Consider the following 19864-nt stretch of genomic DNA (forward strand, 5'->3'; position numbering starts at 1 on the left):
GATTTTTGTACCTGAAATTACAGAGAAAGAGATGAGACAAAAATAAACCAAGGGGGAACTGTACAGTTAAAAATGGTTAAGATGGAAATTTTATGTGTATTTTACCACAATAAAAAATTATTTTTTAATAAACCAAGGGGAAATTTGAAGTCACATTTTTATACAAAGCTGATATCCATTGAAGTATGAATATTGAATTAAAAAGCAACCTAGACGGGCCGGCCCCGTGGCTTAGCGGTTAAGTGCGTGCGCTCTGCTGCTGGCGGCCCGGGTTCGGATCCCGGGCGCGCACCGACACACCGCTTCTCTGGCCATGCTGAGGCCGCGTCCCACATACAGCAACTAGAAGAATGTGCAGCTATGACATACAACTATCTACTGGGGCTTTGGGGGGAAAAAATAAATAAATAAAATCTTTAAAAAAAAAAAAAAAGCAACCTAGAAGTTATGTTAAGTATATTAAGTTATATTTAAGTATATTTAGAAACTGAAGCCTAGAAAGATTAAGTGATTTGTGGAAGCGCTGAGAATAGAGCCCAGTGTTTTCAAGGTTAGTCCATGTTGTTTTGGAGCTATCTTCTTTACTCCCTGGACTTACTAGTTAGTTATAACTAACCCCTCTGTCTATTTTATCTTCCTTTGGAATCGAATCATAATTGGTTCTTCAGAACCATACCTAACAGTTGTCTCCCTTTCCCAGCATTGAACCTGGAACTAGGAGGCAGTGGGTAAGTCTAGGTGCTAACTGGCTTGGAAAAAGTGATCAAGTGACCTCCTCTGAGAGGAAACCAGACTAGTCTTTTTTATATCATCTTACATAATAGAGCCAATAATTAATACTGTCTACATGAACAGTCGCCAACCAGTTGTTCAAGGCCAGTCAGGTTGGTTTTGATAACTAAAGATGTCATCTAGATGTGTAAAAATAATACAAGTGCATGTGTAGTAAGGAACACAAAATATCACAAAAATGTATGGTAAAAATACTCAAAAGATTTCTTTGTGAAATTGTAGTTCATTTTATAGCTGAGCAAACCTCTCTTTTCTAGTATTTAGGAAATTTTATCAGTCATATTTCTGCTGTGATAATGTTACATAACAGACAACTCCACAATTCAGTGATTTACATCAACAAATATTTTTTGTCTGTGGGTCAGCTGGGGTGGCTCTATTTCAGGTTGTAGGTTGGGTTCAGATCTGCTCCACATTTCTCTTATTCAGTGGCATGTTCCTCTCATGGTAGATGGTAGAAACACAAGAGATCAAGTCAGACCACACACATTCCCCATGACCAAGACCAAGAACAATAGGGCAGGAATATAACACCACGTATTCTACTGGGAGGCATTGCAGTCTCACAACAGGGGGTATGGATATTTAATCCTGTTATAGGGAGGGAGTGAGGAAATGGGAACAAAAATCTACCACAGAAACATTTCAACCTTGTAATGTTAGTTTGTTACTGAATTAACTGGCCTCTTTGATTTCCAAATAGTTGAGCAAATAGCTAGGGTCTTATTTTTTCCAGCTAGCCTTTCCCTTTCACTATTATCCTTTCTCGTCTCTGATAGGTGACTTCACAATGTCATTATTATTTACTGTGTGGGACCCCAGGAAACATGCATCATAGTTAAGCCACTGGCTGATAAACTAAGGAGCTTGACTTTTCCTGAACTTGTTTGCCCAAGAAACTCGATTTGCTATTTAACTAACTTTATTGCAAGAGCTTCATTGAAAAATTGTTCTTACTCAGCACAACTTAATCTACACTCTTGAGTGCTCTGTGCCTGTTTCTGAATGAACCAATCCAGCCTGGCTTCATTGTTTTCTACTCTCAATTCACCAGAAGAACTCAATGAAAAAATAAAAGAAATATATTTGCCCTTTGATTTGTGAGTGAATGATGACAATATCTTAGATCTCAAGTATTTGCTAAAAATGTATCTTTAGAGTACATATATACAGAAACCAAAATATTGAAATTAACAAATTTGCTTCCTTTATCATCAGCATCTTATTCTCCAGGTTTGGCATTTGAATTCTAATTCCTAAAAATTGCATGGTTTGGTAAACCATAGTCTATTCTTTGGACTATATTTCTTTCCTTCTTAAGAAATAATTGCATATCAAAATAGCTATCTGGATGTATTTATCTGTGTAAAGAATGTGTTAGAAGTGTGACCAGATTGCATATATAAATATTATTATAACACTACCATAAATTGAGTAAATAGCACACAACATCAGTAGTTCAGCTTAGAGTGACTCATTTATCAGTCCAGTCATCTTCATTACTCAGAAATAATTCACAGCAGACTTTGAGGTCCAGTAGAGATGATAAAAATAGGTGAGATGAAAATACCTATCTAGGGAATCGTCTGGAATGTTTAATGCCATCAAGATGACATCATCATCTAATAGTATTAAATATGACTCTGGGCACTTTCTTGGCTATTCAGTTGACATAGTGTTTTAAAAAATTACTACCTAAAAAACAGTTCTGAGACAGTTAATGAAATGTTACTACATATATCAAAATCAGTAAGAAAACACAGCTATTGTTCTGAAATTATATTAAGAGAGTTTATGATGTTTCAGACAGTATCTCATCTTATGTCTATGAGCCGGTATTGCCTCATGACATCTCTTCTATTATTGTCTTGAAGGGTTGGTTCAAGTTTTTATTGTTTAACTTTCTTGTCTTGTGTGTATTATAAATTTGTTTGCATTAGGGACTGAATTTTATTTCCTTGTGGCTCTCTCATCAGCTATCAGGACCATTCCTATAGGGGTGCTTACATCATTTGTTTGAATTTTTGCTTAATGGAACCGTACAGCTTATTAACATAGAGTTCACAGTTTCAGATTATTTTTAAGTGCTTTAAAAATGTAAATTAGATCAGGTCTCTCACCTACTTAAAACCATTAAATGGTTTCCCAGTATTTTAAAATACAGACTCTCTCCTTAAGCTTCTAAATTCTTGCAGAGTTTGACTTTTACTTCTTCAGTTTCATCCTTTGCCTCCCCCTCTTCATTGCTCTTTATGCTTGCCTCATTGGTGTGCTTCTGGTTTCATGAGTGTGCTATGTCTGTTCCTTGAATGCCTCTCCCCAGCTGAAATGGTACCTGCTCATAAAGGCCTCTCCTGATCACCCTATTTAAAGTGGCCTCCCCCACATACTTTCCAGCTGATCACCCTAGTTCCCTGGCTCTCCATAATTACAACTTTTATTTGTCTACTTATTTATTGTCCTTTCCTTCACCCAAATAGAAGTTTCCTGAGGGCAAAGTGCTGAGCATAATGGCTGACACAAAGAAGTCACTCAAGTATTTGTTGAATGAATGAATAAATGAATGACTCTTACACTTTAAACTCACAATAAAGTTTAACTTTCTTCATTAATTTGATTCCATGAGGAAGAAAGCATTGTGCTTTGAGATTGACCTGAAGAGAATCAGTACAATTGAAGGCCCAAGTAGTCGTGTGGTACTCTGCTCATTATTCTTTTGTAATTGATTTTATTCTGATTCATAGCTGAGGGGGGGGTGTGTGTGTTTTTAAGATCTGTACACGTATGGGCCAAAAATCATGTTCTTTGTACGTGTGTATTTTTACAAGCCTTCTTGCTTGATTTGCCCTATTAAATGTTTCAAAATTGGAAATGCAAGTTTTTTTCTAATGCATATTTTGTGTTGTAACTACTAGACTCTTATTAGACACTGCAGACAGCATGATATTTTCATGCAACAGGATAAAGAAATTGCTGTATATGGACAGAAGCCAATAGGATAGATGTAGAAATAAAACAATCTTAAAAGGTTTTTTGCTATCAAGTTAGAATTCATGTGTGGAACAGTTTAAGCTAGGACCCTCCCCCAAAGAACAAAACTTGGGGTTTATTACTGAGAAATCAGAGAAATCCAGGGCCTAAATAACTTGTCCAAGGTCACATAGCAGTGAGAAATAGAAACAGCATTCAGAATCAGGCTTGTCTGACTCCAGAACTTCTATTATATCTCCCTAGGTACAAAGAAATCAGAAATTTATTTTTCTTATATATTTTATTCAAGATATGAAAATTTTTTGAAGTGATTTGTTTATTTGATATATGTTACTATCGTCAGATACTGACGATACAGAACCTTTTGGCTTCTATGTGGGGGTTATAAATGATGATCAGAAAAGTTTGACTATATTTGCGTTTATTTGTTGCTGAAAACGAACATATAGTACAGCAGTTGATTATAAATAATCTTTAAAACTTAAGCTATATAACTGAAAACTCATCTCAGAAGACTATGGTTTGCTTCAGTAGTTTCACATAGCTTGAAGAACTGATTCAGAGTCTTAACAGATGCGAACAGTCTAATGTAGGGAAATTGCTGAAAGCACAATTAAATTGCCAGAGTATACCGCGAGCGACAATTTCCTTTAATTTTTGTCAAACACACAATTTGAAATGATTATATACTTACAAAAACAAACAGAAAAAAGCAAAATGTTTTAAAATCTATAGTTAAATATTCATAAATGTGTCTCAAAGTTAAAAGTTTAATGTAATTTAATATTGTAAGTAATATTATAATCTAATACTTAAAATTAGGATAACCCGTGTTATCCTAATTCAATATAGATCATACACCTAATTCATTTTCTATTAGTGTTCACAGTGTAAGGGGGTACATATATTAATGTGCTAAAAAATGTTTTTCAGGTTTTACTTTATTTAATGGGCCTTCCTTTCTTAGTTATATTTTATCCAAGAGTGATTGGTTAGAACCAGCACAATCTAAGTTGACAAAGACCAGAGTCCTGATCTACAGTAAGACAGAGTTTTGTTTTACAGTAACATTTTGTACCAATTAGAGGAAAGAAATGTTAGAGCAAAAGATGAGTAGAGATTTGAATATGGGGGTTGAAAACGATGGATCTTCAAAATATTCTGAAGAGAACAAATGAACCAATTTTGATTACCTTATTGGAACCTCAGGGTTCATAGTGGTCATACTCCTGAAAACGTTATTTCTCTTCAAGTTTAGTAATTAGAAATGTGAAGTCTTTGCAAATTTGTGGGTTAGGAATTTCTGACCAAGATTTAATTATCTGAGGTGGGGTGTTTTTTATAGGCTATTTAAGCATAAAATATTCAATTGGCATCAGCCTTTTTACTTTACTCCCAAACTACAAATTGATGAAATTACAAATTAAATCCTTTTAACATAACATTAAATATTTAATTGCATAAATTATAAATCTTCTGGACTATTACTCAGCTCCAGCTTTAAGGGATGCTAATAATTTCTGACTGGAGAATATTAAGCTTAAAAGTAGTCATTCAAAGATTCTGACATCCCTGAAACTTAAGGAAACTCAATTGGCTGGATTTCTCTACTTTGATAGGATGCTGGGAAAGCTGCCCTTTATCCCCAGGGGGAAGAGAAGGGATGCCATTAGGTGGTGGTGGTGGTGATGATGATGATGATGATGATAGCAGCTAACATTTAGTGAGCATTTATTATGTGTCAGTCACTGTGCTATAAAATCTAGACGTATTATCTGTAAATGCAGTGTGAAAACATTGATTAATTACACTATATAAAACTTAAATCTATATAACTTGAAACCTACTTATTGGGGCTTCAGCTATACTTAATTTAAGAGTTGGTAAAAGATGACTCTTGAATTTTTGAGGTTGAATGACTGTAAGATTATAGCTATAGTGACTTAGACGGTGGTAATGAAGTTTATAAAAGGAAAGATGAGCTCAGTCTTGATACTACTGCAGTAGCAGAAAGAAATTCTCTGTAGATATACAATTGAGTAACTGTTGAAAAGTCAAATGCATTTAACAAATGTGGAGGTTAGTTTTATAAAAATTCTGATCAATGAATGAAATTCCCCAAAGTAGAGTTTCCTAACCTTGGTTAAACCTAAGATTTTAGAGACCTCTATGAAATTGCATATAAAATTTTATGTGTGTGTTTGCATATAAGTATAATTTTCATTAGATTCTCAATGAAATCTGTGACCAGAAGGTCCTAGGCCAGAGTGTTAAGACGTATCTTGGCTGGAGTGGCTAAAGAGGCATCCCTGAGACGGGCACTCAATGAGAAGAATCTGAAAGAGAACTGACATCATCCAGCTAAAGTGAAGCAGATTGCAGGTTATCCACAAGAAGGTGATAGTTGAGATTAATTCTATGAGGGAAGGAGTATAGAAAAAGAAAGGCAGGGGCTAGCTAGAACTAGACTGAGGTAGCTTTATGTGGTTAGAAGAGAAAGAAGAGCCAATTAGTGAAAGAGATGAAGGAAAATCAGATAAATACGGAATCAACAGGGAGAGATATTTATTTTGGAAACCAATTAAGTATAAAATATAATTGCAAGGTAATAGAAGATGAGAACGGAGAAAAGGTAATTGGCTTTAGCCAGCGTCAGTGACTTTAAAGCAATGTCAATGGAGTGTGAAACATAGAAACCATATCATAAGGGGCTGATGAGTAGAGAGTAGTTAGGAAGAGAAGGTAGCCTGAGTCAACCCCTGATAATATAACAACAACAGTAGTAGTAATCATAGTTAAAATAATAGCAGCTAACATTTTTGAGTACTTATATGTATCAGGTACCATGAAGAGGTTTTTTTCTTTTTTAATTGCCTTTTTCCATTTAATCTTCACATAACCGTGTGAGGTGGATTCAATTATTATCCCCATTTTTGGATTAGCAAATGGAGGTTTGGGAAGGTTAAGTAATTTTCTCAAGGTCACATAGTTAGCAAATGTGAAGACAGAATTTGAACCCAGGCAGCCTGACTCCTAAACCTTCATTCTTAGCACCATACTATTAAATACTAAAAGTACCTGCAATGATGTGAAAGGAATTTACATCATAGAATATTTCTATGTACTGCTATGAAGTGAAAAAAGATAAATTTTTTTGTGTAAGAAGTGGGGAGAATGCAATTATGTGTACGTATTTTCATGTGTAAAATGAAGCACAGAAAGGATAAACCAAAAACAGATAAACACAGTTACCTCTAGGGAGAGGAAGAGAGGGATGGAAGCAAGACTTCTCGGGCTATATCTTATTCATAGTTTTAACTTTGGCATAATATTGAACATCAGATCAGGTAAATGTTTTACATATTCCAAAAATAAAGTTAAATTAAACAGGAGAAAGAAAAATAATCCCTAATATTTGAAAAAACACATAAACATGCTATCTTATATCATGTCAGCAAGACAGCATGCAGATAGCTTTTCAAGTAACTTTAGCATAGTATTTTGATTGTACATTCTTAGGACAGTATAATCTCAAGATAAAAAGACATGCAAAGAAATGTTAACTTTTAAACTTCATCCAGTAATTTTATTGTTAGTAGTAATATAGTATAGCTATTTTGAAACTATTTCATGTGTATCACGGAATAAAACAAGTAATTTATGTTAATGTTAAGAACCAGGATCTTTTACGTAAGAGAAAAAGAAATACAAATGTAAAAATCAAAGAAAAGTAATTCCTATAATGTTAAATTTGAAATGGAATGAATTCATTATTTTTTTCTTTTTAAGAGTACTTATTTCCTAGCTCTGTCCCTGAAAAGACTTAGAAACGGTACCAACCCAGCAGTAGAAAGCACCCTGAGCATCCGGATACCATTCTCCAGTAAAAAGAACCAAGGCTTCTTGGAAAAATGACTGATTGCAGGTTTGGGACAGGAAGTGTTCAAAATAAGCATGAGACATTTCTGTTATGCCAGAAAGCAAAGGATATTGAATATTTCTGTGGTCATGTTAAAAAACAAAAAACAGTATAAAGGGGTTCTCATTGGTCAAAGATGGGAAAATTTGAGCATCAAAACAATGACTGTAGTTGATTGAAACAAATTGAATATCTATAAATTCATGCATTCATTATGATACTTAAGAGAATCATAAAAGAAAGAAAAAATCTAAAAAATAGGAGAAAAAGAAAGCTTATTTAAAGTTTTAAAAAAATAAGCAAACATACAAATCTTAATAGTTATCATTGGAGGTAGTTAGTGTGCCCCAACTCCTTACTCTGCAAATTGGTACTTAAGGAGGAAGAGTTAAACATTCAGCCTTCCTGACCTCTTTTAGTTGTATTTCAGGATAACTAAATAGCCCTAATTGACAACAGAATAATTTCAGCTAATAAATGTGGCAGGAATAAAAAAATTAGAAAATCACCATTTTGCAACCCCTAATGAAGTGATTAAGGTACAGCCACCAGTGAATGCTAAAATTAGTGCTGTGGTTCTCAGTGTGGCCCCTTGTCTCGTATCTTATGCATCACCTGGATACGTCTAAAAAGTATATAAATTCTTGGGCCTTTCCAACACGTACTACATCAGAAACTCGAGGTAGGTCCCAGTAATCTGTTGTAACAAGTCCTCTAAGATGTACACTGGAATTTGAGAACCATGATATTAGGAGAAAGAGTGATTTAATTGAAGGATCAAGCTATCACCCCTGGAACTCATTGATCAATCTTAGCACTCCTAAAAGCGAGAGAACCAGATGTTTTATTCCTCTAAGTAGATGTACCTATAATATATTCTTGTCACGCTCCAAAAAAATTAAACCCGAATCTATTCTGTTCTTTATACTTGAATTTCAAATTATAGGAAATACGAGAGAGAGAAGAATAAGTTAAACAATCTCATGAGGAAGCAAAGGAAAATACCAGAATGTAGGATGACCAACCCGGTTTCTTCAAGTCAGTGGCATGAGAAAAGGGGGGGAGGAAAACGGGACTGTTCCAGGGTAAAAAGGCTGCAAATACAAAATAAGCAAATACAAAATGTACATCTTGTTTGAATCCTGATTCAAATAAGCCAACTGGGGAGATTTGGATTCAGACCGAGTATTAGATTATATCAAGGAATTGTTAATTTTGTTAGGTGTGATAATGGTATTGTAGGTATGTAATAACATGTCATTTTTTTAGAGCTAGATACAAAAGTATTTAGGGTGAAACAAAATGATGCCAAGATTTGCTTTAGGGTTACTACAGCAAAAAAAGAAAAAAATAAGGAATGAAAGAAAAAAAGGATAAATGAAGCAAGTATGGCAAAATATTGATAACTTAAATCTGGGAGATTCATTATACTATTTTCTCTACATTTCATGTATATTTGAAACTTTCATAGTAAAGAGAGAGAAAATTTTAAAAGACTTCTGCAACAATATTTCTTAGGATATTTTTTTTTCCCCCCACCAAAGCCCCAGTAGATGGTTGTATGTCATAGCTGCACATCCTTCCAGTTGCTGTACGTGGGATGTGGCCTCAGCATGGCCGGACAAGCGGCGTGTCGGTGCGTGCCCGGGATCCGAACCCCCGGCCGCCAGCAGCGGAGCGCGCGCACCTAACCGCTAAGCCAGGGGCCGGCCCCGTCTTAGGATATATTTATTTCTGTGCTACCCTTTGTCACAGTGTATTGAATTGCCTGTTTACTTGTCTATACCAGTATTTCTCAAATTATCAATATTGAAAGACCTATTTTTTAAATTGTCCAGTCTGTCACAGACCATGATTTTTGTAAAATACAATAAAAATCAATTAACATAAAAAGCAAAATGGGGGGAAGGACATACAAAATATAACCTTAAAAGTTTTTTTGTTAAAGTCAACAAACATAAAATTACATTTCACTTAACAATCAGAACAAATGTAAACATGGGAAAAAAGAATTTTTTTTTTTAACTGGATCCATTCATTAAAAATACCCACATAGACAATTAGTATAGAGAATTGCTATTACACTTGTAAGTTTGTTCTGTAACCATAATTAAGTAAAGTTGTTAATGTGAAACATGAGTGTGCTTTTTACATGTTGTCTTGAGGACCATGTGCGTTAATCTGAGCTTGGAGTGATAGCAGCGCCCCTCACGGGGGATGATGTATACCTAAACTGATGTTATTTGCAGCCACGGGTTTTTACCTCAGTAAGTTCTGTTACTGATTTCTCAGCAAATGGTATAGTTTTCGGGGATGCCTACCCTGCAGAAATCATAAAGAATGGGGAAGATCACAGATATGCTGAAATACTTGCTGAGATTTTTGCTTAATGAGTGAAAAAACCACCTCTTTAAAGACTCTCACAGTCTCTGGAACGTGGACGTTGTCATTTTTCTCACAGTGTGTTGTATAATTATTCACATGTGATGACTGTGGCTTTACCTGGTAATTTTAGGTTCCGATATACCATACCTTTGTTTTTCATACAATACCCTTCCTGCCAAGCTTCAAGGCTTTTCTTCCCCCTTGGTTGTGGTAGTGCCAGTTTGGACTGATTGCTTCGGAAAACAACCAACTACTGTAGATTCTATTGTGCTTTCCAGGATTCATTTTATAAGCAGTAGTTTGAGTTCTTTTTCCATATATATTAACTTGTACTTATTCACATTGGATCGTTAGGTTTCTCTGTGTTGCCAAATCTCAGAAATCTTTTCCATTGGCCCACATTAACTCAGTATTTTCAACAGAAAGAAATTTTGTCTATCTGGAGAAGTCAATCATTTGTCTATGAAAAAATTCTCTCATTTAGTGATACAGTATAACTAGCATTTGGTGTGGAATCTTAAGAAAGATATTACTAACTAGCCAAAAGATAATCCCTTACAGAAAACATGTGGTATTCCCCGAGGAAGAGTTTGCCCGAGGGTCCAACTCTTATGGATTTCCCAGCTCATCTACTATAGAAATTGGTCTCTGGTTTACTCTTGGAATAGAAAGCACATTATCTACTTGCCCTTTTACTTAGACATAGTCACTCTGATGACCGAAAATTCTACCTATTTTTTCTTAAGGGATCCTTTTTTCTCCTTCAGAATTATGAATGGCAACTGTGTGGGCTCTGTAAAGGCAAAGGGAAGCTGTGACAAGCTGATCATCTCAGTTTGTGATAATAGCAGATATAGAAGAATATACAAAATGTCTGCTTACATTTAAAGCCTATAAAGTGTAGAGTATAGCGCCACTCCACATTTTTATAATACTGTTGATGGAAAGGTTCATGGTACCATCCATGATAAGACTTTAATCAGCTAGGTATTTAATAAGTACTGTACCTGTGATGTTTTGTGCATAGTGCTAAGCAATGTGGGCAGTACAAAAGAGAACGATATGGCCCCTATCCTCAGGAATCTTAAATGAAGGTATCTTTTATTTTCTAAAATACAGTGTGTTAGAGTAAGGGCTGTGTGTGTGTGTGCACACCCAAATGTGCGCGCATGTTGGGATGTTTATGATATACATGCAGATAGTTAAAGTGTGAGACAGTGTGTTGTAAGTGATGAGGAGTTCAGAGAAGAGAGATTATTTCTACTGGATGTGATAAGAGTCTGTTTAAGGGACAAATGTAAGGTGGCATTTGAACAGGGTTTTGAAAGGATAGTTAGAATTTCAGCAAGAATCTAGTAAAGAAACTTGATACAGTAAAAAAAAAAAAAATCAGTCAAAGGCTCTATTTCCAGATCAGCCATTCACTTACCAATTGTGTGAATTCAACCGGATACTTAATCCCTCTGATCTTCAGCTTCCTCATCTATAAAATGGGAATTAGAGTAATAGTTATCATAGAGAATTTTTAGGAAGATTAAGTGAGATACTATGATATGAACATGCTTTATAAACTGTAAAGTGCTGTACAAATGCTGGCAAATTTTATAACAAATATTGAAGATGGCATGAGCCAATGGCATGGGATTTAAAAACCAGTAAACCACATAGCCTAGAGCAGAAAATGTGTGAAGGTGACTGAATAATGATTCACTCATGCAGTTCCTTACTTGAGAAAATAATCTTAAATCGAAAAGGCTTTCAAGGTTTGTATTGACTCCCTCTCCCTCAAAAGATCGTTTCAGAGGCCTTTTAGATCTTTAAGTGAAACTTGAATGAGTTGTAATGTTTAGTTTTACATGAATCAAATTCATGTAAACATATGCAGAATTAATTTTCAGGTAAGCTGTTTTAATAGATTATAAATTGCACAAAGAAAGCTAACCTATCTTGCAAAGTATATTTGTTTAGAGAAATGTGCTTCTCATGACAGTGTTTGGTTTAGAGAACAAGTCTGCGTATTCTTGGGTAGATCAGAATTGCTCCATTGAACAGGAGAACAGAGTGTGAATTATTTAAGCTACTGCCAGGGACCCCTGTATCTCACATTACAGGTGATTTATATAATTGCATAAAATGATTGTTTAAAAGAAAGACATCTCTTGTCTAATGGAGTGTCAGAGAATTGATTCATGTTCTTTGTTTTACATAAATTTTATTTTTAAAATGTCGTTAGGAAAAATATTTAATAAATTTTTCAACCAAAGAACAGAGGGAGTGCTTAGGCATAAAAAAGCATCCTGGGGGCCGGCCCGGTGGCGCAAGCTGTTAAGTGCGTGCACTCCGCTGCAGCGGCCCGGGGTTCGCCAGTTCGGATCCCAGGCGCGCACTGACGCACCGCTTGTTAAGCCATGCTGTGGCAGCGTCCCATATAAAGTAGAGGAAGATGGGCACAGATGTTAGCCCAGAGCCAGTCTTCCTCAGCAAAAAAAAAAAAAAGGAGGAGGATTGGCATTGGATGTTAGCTCAGGGCTGGTCCTCCTCACAAAAAAACAAACAAAAAAAAAGCATCTTGTATTGTAAATATTATGCCAGTGGCTATTGTCTGGTCTTGGGTTCTCTCCAGTTATCTGGATTCCAGTGAAATATCATTGAAATTACTTTTCTCAAGGCAAGGAACTTGGAAAACAGCATGTTACTTGAACACTAACTCTTATTTATTATAAAAGCTTTTTGAGGAAAAAATCATGAATACTAATAGTCGGGGGTTTTTTGGTGAATAATTCTAAATTCTCTCTTCTTTTACAGACTACCTTGCTAATCATGGCCGGTTAAATGAGTCTGAGGCCAGGCGCAAATTCTGGCAAATCCTGTCTGCTGTTGATTACTGTCACGGTCGGAAGATTGTGCACCGTGATCTCAAGGCTGAAAATCTCCTGCTGGATAACAACATGAATATCAAAATAGCAGGTAACTGGGACGCAGCTGGCCCTAACTTGATTGGATGTGAGCCATTGTGCTTGGTGTGAGCGGAGACAGAGCTGCAGGCAGAGGTTCAGGAGCATTTCTACCGATGACATTAAGCTTTCTCAAAGTGTATTTTATTCATTTCCTTAGTTCTATGTGTAATGAAAAGTAAGGGAAATAAGTTCATTATTAATATACACAGCAGCAGGACTGTAACTGGGGTCTGATTTGTGTCCAGGTCTCTTTGTGGCGCTCTGCAGGAGGAGGTACATTTGTCTGTGTGTGTGAGTGATTGGAGGTACTGACAGGGCTAGAGGAGCAGTGGAGGTTGCTGGTGCTGTACCCTGCTTGCCTAATTATGGCTGGTGGCTGCAGAGAGGTTACAGACAGGAAAAAGACCAAGGAGGTGATGGAAGTAGAATGAGAAATATTTAAGACACAAAAGCACCTTGCCTTGCTCTGATACTGAAGGGCTTGGATTTATGACATGGAGATTAAGAGTAGAGATTACTTTGCTAGTTTTCCTCCTACCCTTTTCACAATTGTAAAAACCTTTCTATTTTATATTCCAAGTTTCTTTATCCACCTGGTCAAAACTCTCATTCGGTCAACAAATATTTATGTGCCAGGTACTGTGCTACACTAGATACTGAGGATACCAATCAAGAAGTCATTTCCTCTGATCTTAAAAGTCTAGTGGAGAGATAAGAATAATTAAAATAAAATATGATAGTTGTGCACAAATATTTGTACAAACTGCAATAGGAAGATAGGTGAGGAACGTCAGTCTACCTGAGGAGTCAGGGCAGCTTATGGAGAAGTAACTATTTGAACTCAGGCTTGAGAGATGGGTTAGAAGCTTGCCAGGAAGATAAACTGAAGTAGGATATTGCAGACAGGTGGGCAGACTGTGTAACTACCACAGGTATAAGAGAGAGGAAGAGACTAAGATTGGAATGGTGGGGAACTATAGCTCAATATTGGTTAAATGTAAAATCCCCCGCATGGGGGATTGACATAGGAGGACCTCACAGGTAGGCTAAGACCAGAATATGAAAAGTTTTGAATGCCATGAAAAAGATTTTAAAGTTTATTCTCTAGGCAATAGGGAGTGTAAACTACTGAAAATTTTAAAATGGGACTGGAATATCCTGATGAGATTTGCATGTTAGAAAGATGTCTATCTCTGGCAGCAGAGTGAACAGAGATGGGAGATGTGGGTAAGACTGGAGACAGGAAGATTACTACGGAATCTAATGTAATAGTCCAATTAAGAAAATATGGGTCTGAACTGGAGTAGCAGCAGTAGAGGTTGTAGGAGTGGAAAGGAGGGAGGGAGATTTATTTCAGTTAGAGTGTTGAAGAAGATAAGGGGCATGAAGCAAAAGCTTAGCGAAGTTACAGGTGGAGGTGTTTTGTTCTAGCATTGTTAAAGAGGAACAGAGACATCCAGATGAGGGGCAGCTGACCAAGAAATTATTGGTTGACTAGCTAGGTTGGATACTCACTGGACTCACTAAGTTTGGAGAGAAAGCAACTGCCTTGGTTTGCTGCATTGTGGTGTAAAACCTAAGTTAAAGTCTCTGATTGTGGATTTAACTGGTTTATTTCTGCGCCATTTCCCATTAGTTTTTGCCTTGGGCATTTTGGGAAAGGCAAATTAATTTTTACTTACTTTACTTTAACATTTACTTTAATTTGAATAATTAATTTTAAATTCCAATGTTATATATATGTCAGGGAGGTAATGGATTTTCCATTCTGTAGTCTCTTTTTATTTTCTAAAGGGATTGCCTGAATAAGACAGTGTTTTTTAAGTTAATTTGTTACATTCCCATTATATATATAAAGATTTGTATTGATTTGTCATTTTTGTTTTGAAAATGCAATCCACAGTCTTAGTGTTTCCATAGTTTCTTATGAGTGTTTGCTTTGTGGTTTTTTTCCTTCGTTCGGCCCTTCCATTTGGTCTCATTCATTTCACTCCTTTCTGCCAGCCTTCTGTAGGGCACTTCATTGGAATTTTTTGTTTACTTCTCCTTGAAAACATCAGCTGCCCTAAAATTGTCCTCTTCAGAGAAGGCTCTTGTTTTTTGAAGTCCTTAACTCTGTAAGAGTTAAGAATGGGGAAACCCCTGTTTCACCTTTACATTCCTTTATCACAGAAACAAAAAATTCGCAGAAACAATACCTTAAGGAGTTCTGGAAGGAGAAAGGTTAGAGGTGTGAGTCATATGCTATAGGAATTACGAAGTGCTCTGTCACTAACATCTCAAAAGAAAATGTCAGAGTAGAACACCAAGAAACTTGCAAACAAAATGTACAGAATATTCATTTAAGGTTATAATCAAGTTTTGCCTGGCTATAGTATGTCTACTATAATTCTGGCCTATAATATAGATAGGTAAACTCAGTATTTCTAATGTCATTATGTGATATCTAGTTTTTTTGTTTGTTTCTGTTGTTTTTATTTTATTTTTTTTGAATATCTAAACGTGTAGGCTTTCTAATTTTTATCTAGAAGACAGGTAAAATGTCAGAGACCTAAAGTTGTTCTCTCTGGTCAGGCTGGTATAACGGCTAACATTTATTGAGCCTTCACTATTTTCAGGTACTCTGCTACGTACTTGTGTCTTTTAATCTTCACAGCAACCCTAGGGGCTGCAGAGCTCTTGCCAGTTTTTAGATGAAAGAGATGAGACACAAAGAGAGTAACTTGCTAAGGTGACTCTGATAATAAGTAGCACCTGGAATCCAAACCTAGGTCTGTTGGACCACGATATCATACTTCTTCCACTACACCATGTTGTAGTTTCCTAGCTTTATTTGTCAGTTATTCCTCAAGGGGTACTCACTACCTGAATTTTGAGATCCATCATTCTGTATTTATACATTTAGTGTCCTTGACTCCATACCTCACAAGTGGAGACACACACACACACACACACACACACACACACAGTATATCTAAGCACTCGGATATCTTTTTGCCCACATTTTTTTTCTCTGTCATCCTCACTACTACTTACCCCAAATTTTAGTAAACGTTTATTAAGCATCTACTGTGCTCCTGGGGTAAGTCCTGGAAATGCAAATATTTCAAGACAAAAACAACAGCAATGCAAAAAAGCTCAACTCTGCTCTCACCTCAAGGAGTTAATCCAAAATCAGACCTTTCAGTAAATGTAACACAGAAAGATAATTGCTGTAAAGGCCATGAGGCTAGGAGAAAGATTAATTCTGCCTGGTAGAATCAGGGAAGTTATTAGCTAAGACTTGATTAAGAAGAAGGTATTTTTGGTGGGATGGGGGAGAGGAGAAGAAAGGGATAGGGGAAGAAAGTGTGTTGAGAGGGTGAGGTAGGGATGGCAGCTCCAAGCAGATGGATCAGCATGGGCAAGGGCAGGCAGGCAGAGAACTCAAATTATGTAGGGAAACTACAGGCCAGAACTTAAGTGCCGGGGAGGAACGATAGGAAAAGAGCCTGCCCAGGTAGGCAGAGCCAGATCATGAAGGATTCCACATGCCATCAAAAGTTTAGATGTGTTCCAATGCTGTTAAAGAATTTCTCCAGGATATTTATTTTTATCCATAGATTGTATAACTTTTTTATGGCCATGATCTCTGAAAATTCTTGAATTTTAAAGAAATCTAACACATGTAGGAAAGATGGGGCTCCATGGAAAAACTGCAAGAATCCAGAATAAAATACAAAGTTATTCCCTCAAATTATACTTTCTCTGTTTATTCTACTTATGAAGATCTCTTTAATTGCTAAATGAGCTGAATAAATGAACTGTTTTAGCCATCTTGTATGTTGAAATTGAAGAGAAGCACAAATCAAGGTTTCAATTAAAATATTTGTCTCTGTTTATAAGACAGAAAATGGAATAGAAATATCAGACATAGTTCATTTTAATCAATACAGAAAGATGGCTTTGAAATTAGCTTCTAATTTATGCTTCTCCAGTGGGTAAAGACTTTAGACACTGATGAGCCCATGGATTCATCCACACCTGTGTGTGCTCATTGCCTCAGTTATGAGACCTCCAGCCTTTGCAAAACACGAGTGTTAGGACATTCAGAGTAAGAGGCAGAATGCAATGCAAAGAAATATTGGTTTTCATTCGTTTTAGTAATTGCAGTAGTATTTCCTCCTAGCTGTTTTGACTATGACTAGTCAGGCGTTAAGTTGAGAATAAATAGATGAAGGACATTTAGTTTTATTCTTCAGCTTTCCTAATCTGAAATGTTTATAATAAATACTTAGGTAAGGATAAAAATGTATGAATTACTTGGAGGAGGTTTTCAGAAAACATCACAGTTCAAACAAGGCTTCACATGTGGAGTGTGGTATCAGACAGTGCTGGTGCAAATTCTGGCTGTGCCACTTAGTAGCCGTGTGACCTTGGGCTGGTTGTTTAACATCGCTGAGCCTAGGTTTCCATATCTGTTAAACAGAGATTAATCTGCTTCTCAGGAACGTTGTAGAAATTAGCAACAATGTTAGTTAGAGACAAGGAGGGTGGTAGATAAGAGTCTGGGCTCTAGAGCCAGGCTACCGGGGGTTGAATCCCGGCTCTGCCACTTACTGTGTAACCTTGGACACATTACCTAACCTCTCTGTCCTTAGTTTCTTTATCTGTAAAGAGGGAATGATAGAAGTTCATATCTCGTAGTGGTTATTAGTTAATATTTGCAAAGTACTTAGAACAGTGCCTGGTACATGGTTAGTGCTATTTATTTGTTAAATACATTGTTAAAGTTCCTGGCACCATGTAAAACTCAATAAATGATAGCTATTATTTATATTCAATGTATAATTGATTCTATGTGAAAACAAATCCTGAAAATGTTGATAGCCATATAACCCCCCTCACCATGTCTTTTCTTTTAATTACCAAGGCCTTAAAGGCTTATTAACATAAATCTCAGTGGAACAAGGATAGTTTATCATTTATATTCTAAATTGTCTCTGCTTGATGCAAATTAATTTTTTTTTCTGAGAGGGATCTTAAATGTAATTAGTAATGTGTAATGAACCTGATTAATCTGACATGTGCATCACAAGTCACTTGTCTTTAGCCCGAGAGGAAGGCTTCTGCTCTGAATTGACCCAGGATCTCTGCGTAGCCCATCATCTCTCATCATTGCTTCTAACAACCTGCCTGCTTAATAAAAGACCTCGAGACAGGGTTTCTGTATATATAATTCCAGTTTTGTGCCCTGGAGCCAACAAAGGGTGGGGGAGACTGAGATGGGTTTTATTGGTAAAATATTTATTAAAAGTCTTCCATTTGTTATCCTCCTGTCACTAGTATCATGCAAAATGTGAAAAAAGCTTTGCATCAGCAAGCACAATGAGACCTTGTCTTTATCCTTCAAGTCTACTTAGCACCAGCAGCGCATTAAGCCTGGAATATGGAAGACAGCTCAAAGGGTTTTGTTTCGTTTTGTTTTGCTTTTCCTCTCTTTATCTTCCTCCCCTCTCCCCCATTCCATTTTGGGCTAAGGAAGATCATTTATTTGCTTTTTAGCCCACTGAACTCTCTCAGTGGACAAACAAATGTCTCACTCTGGTCAGAGGGTCACATTTCATCTCAGCTGTGATGATTGTTCTCGTGCCCTCCTGTCAGGTAGGGAGAGAGTGACTGATGTCTGAAGGGAACCATGCAGCTGGCCTTTTCTTGCTGGTGGGTAACAAAGTATGCGTTGACGTCAGCACTGGCTGATCGGTATTCAGTTGGTGCAGTGGATTAGCTTTGTCTCTCCTCCTCTCCTACCTTTCATTTGTCAGCTTTCATTTCCTCATAATTGTCTTCTTCGCTCCTATTATAATAATTACAAAAGATATATAACTCTTCAGTGAGACTGGATATCTGAATTCTACTGGTAATTTTAGAAATGAGGATAAATTTAACCCTAAAGCCATCTGCTGCTCTGTAGGAGGATTTTTTAAATTATAAATTAGACATTATAACACACTGCTGGAGATTAAAAATTGGCTTGGTTGTGTTGATTCCTAGAAATCGTTTACTTTTTCTTAGCTTGAAGACTGGTTTTCAATGTTTTGTTTGCTTTTTTCTTTTTTAAAAAATGACTTAGTTTACCTAATGACTTCTATTTAGTTTTTATGTCATTTAAGTTAAAATCCTGAAAGTATTTAGTAGTTATAATCATTTTTCAACAATAAACAGTGACGAACTGTTTAACATCTTCTATCCCTTTTTCACAACCTCTGTTTTAGTCTCTATTTCCTGGCCACTCGAAAGAGTGGTCTGGGGACCAGCAGCATGAGCATCACTTTGAAGCTTGTTAGAAATGCAGAATCTCAAGCCCAACCCAAGACCTGCTGAATCAGAATCTGCATTTTAGCAGATTCCCCAGGTGATTTGTATGCATGCTAATGTCTGATCTATCTCATTCCAGCACACACAAGAGAATTCTTTAGTGTGCTTGGTTCCCATCACAGTAATCATCAGGATCAGCTTATTTACTCTGTGCAAGGCCCTGTTATTCCTAAAACCTTGGCCCTTTGCTAATGATGTTTGGGCACTGATAATTTATGTAATTTAGTGATGACAGTAATAATAATTGGTTTTTGTTATCGGGAAGATACCAGTCAATCAGTCACTTTCAAAATATAAAGCAGAAAACAATAATAGCAGTTCTAGTACTGTTTTCAAATATATCCATAGTCTGATAAGAGGTAATTAGAGGACTCAGCTTTTGAGGCCAAGTTGATTTCCCTGAGAGTCAATCAACAGTAATTGATCTGTTCTGTGGTGAAAGACTACCCCAAACCCTCTCTTC

General features: G+C 36.4%; 1 protein-coding gene across 5 annotated transcripts in view; it reads left to right on the forward strand.

Moving 5' to 3' along the window:
• SIK2 (salt inducible kinase 2) overlaps window positions 1-19864 on the forward strand; it is a 123618-nt gene that overhangs the window by 66932 nt on the left and 36822 nt on the right. For all 5 annotated transcript variants that reach the window (XR_015552725.1, XR_015552724.1, XM_004427345.3 and 2 more), the window contains one exon: window positions 12893-13054. Coding sequence is in view for 3 of the 5 variants with exons in the window: in XM_004427345.3 (XP_004427402.1) it covers window positions 12893-13054 (162 nt within the window). In the remaining 2 variants the exon portion in view is untranslated. The remainder of the gene's footprint in view (window positions 1-12892; window positions 13055-19864) is intronic.

Source organism: Ceratotherium simum, chromosome 7, assembly GCF_057802395.1.
Source record: "Ceratotherium simum simum isolate JZ-2026a chromosome 7, ASM5780239v1, whole genome shotgun sequence".
NCBI classification, from domain to species: domain Eukaryota; kingdom Metazoa; phylum Chordata; class Mammalia; order Perissodactyla; family Rhinocerotidae; genus Ceratotherium; species Ceratotherium simum.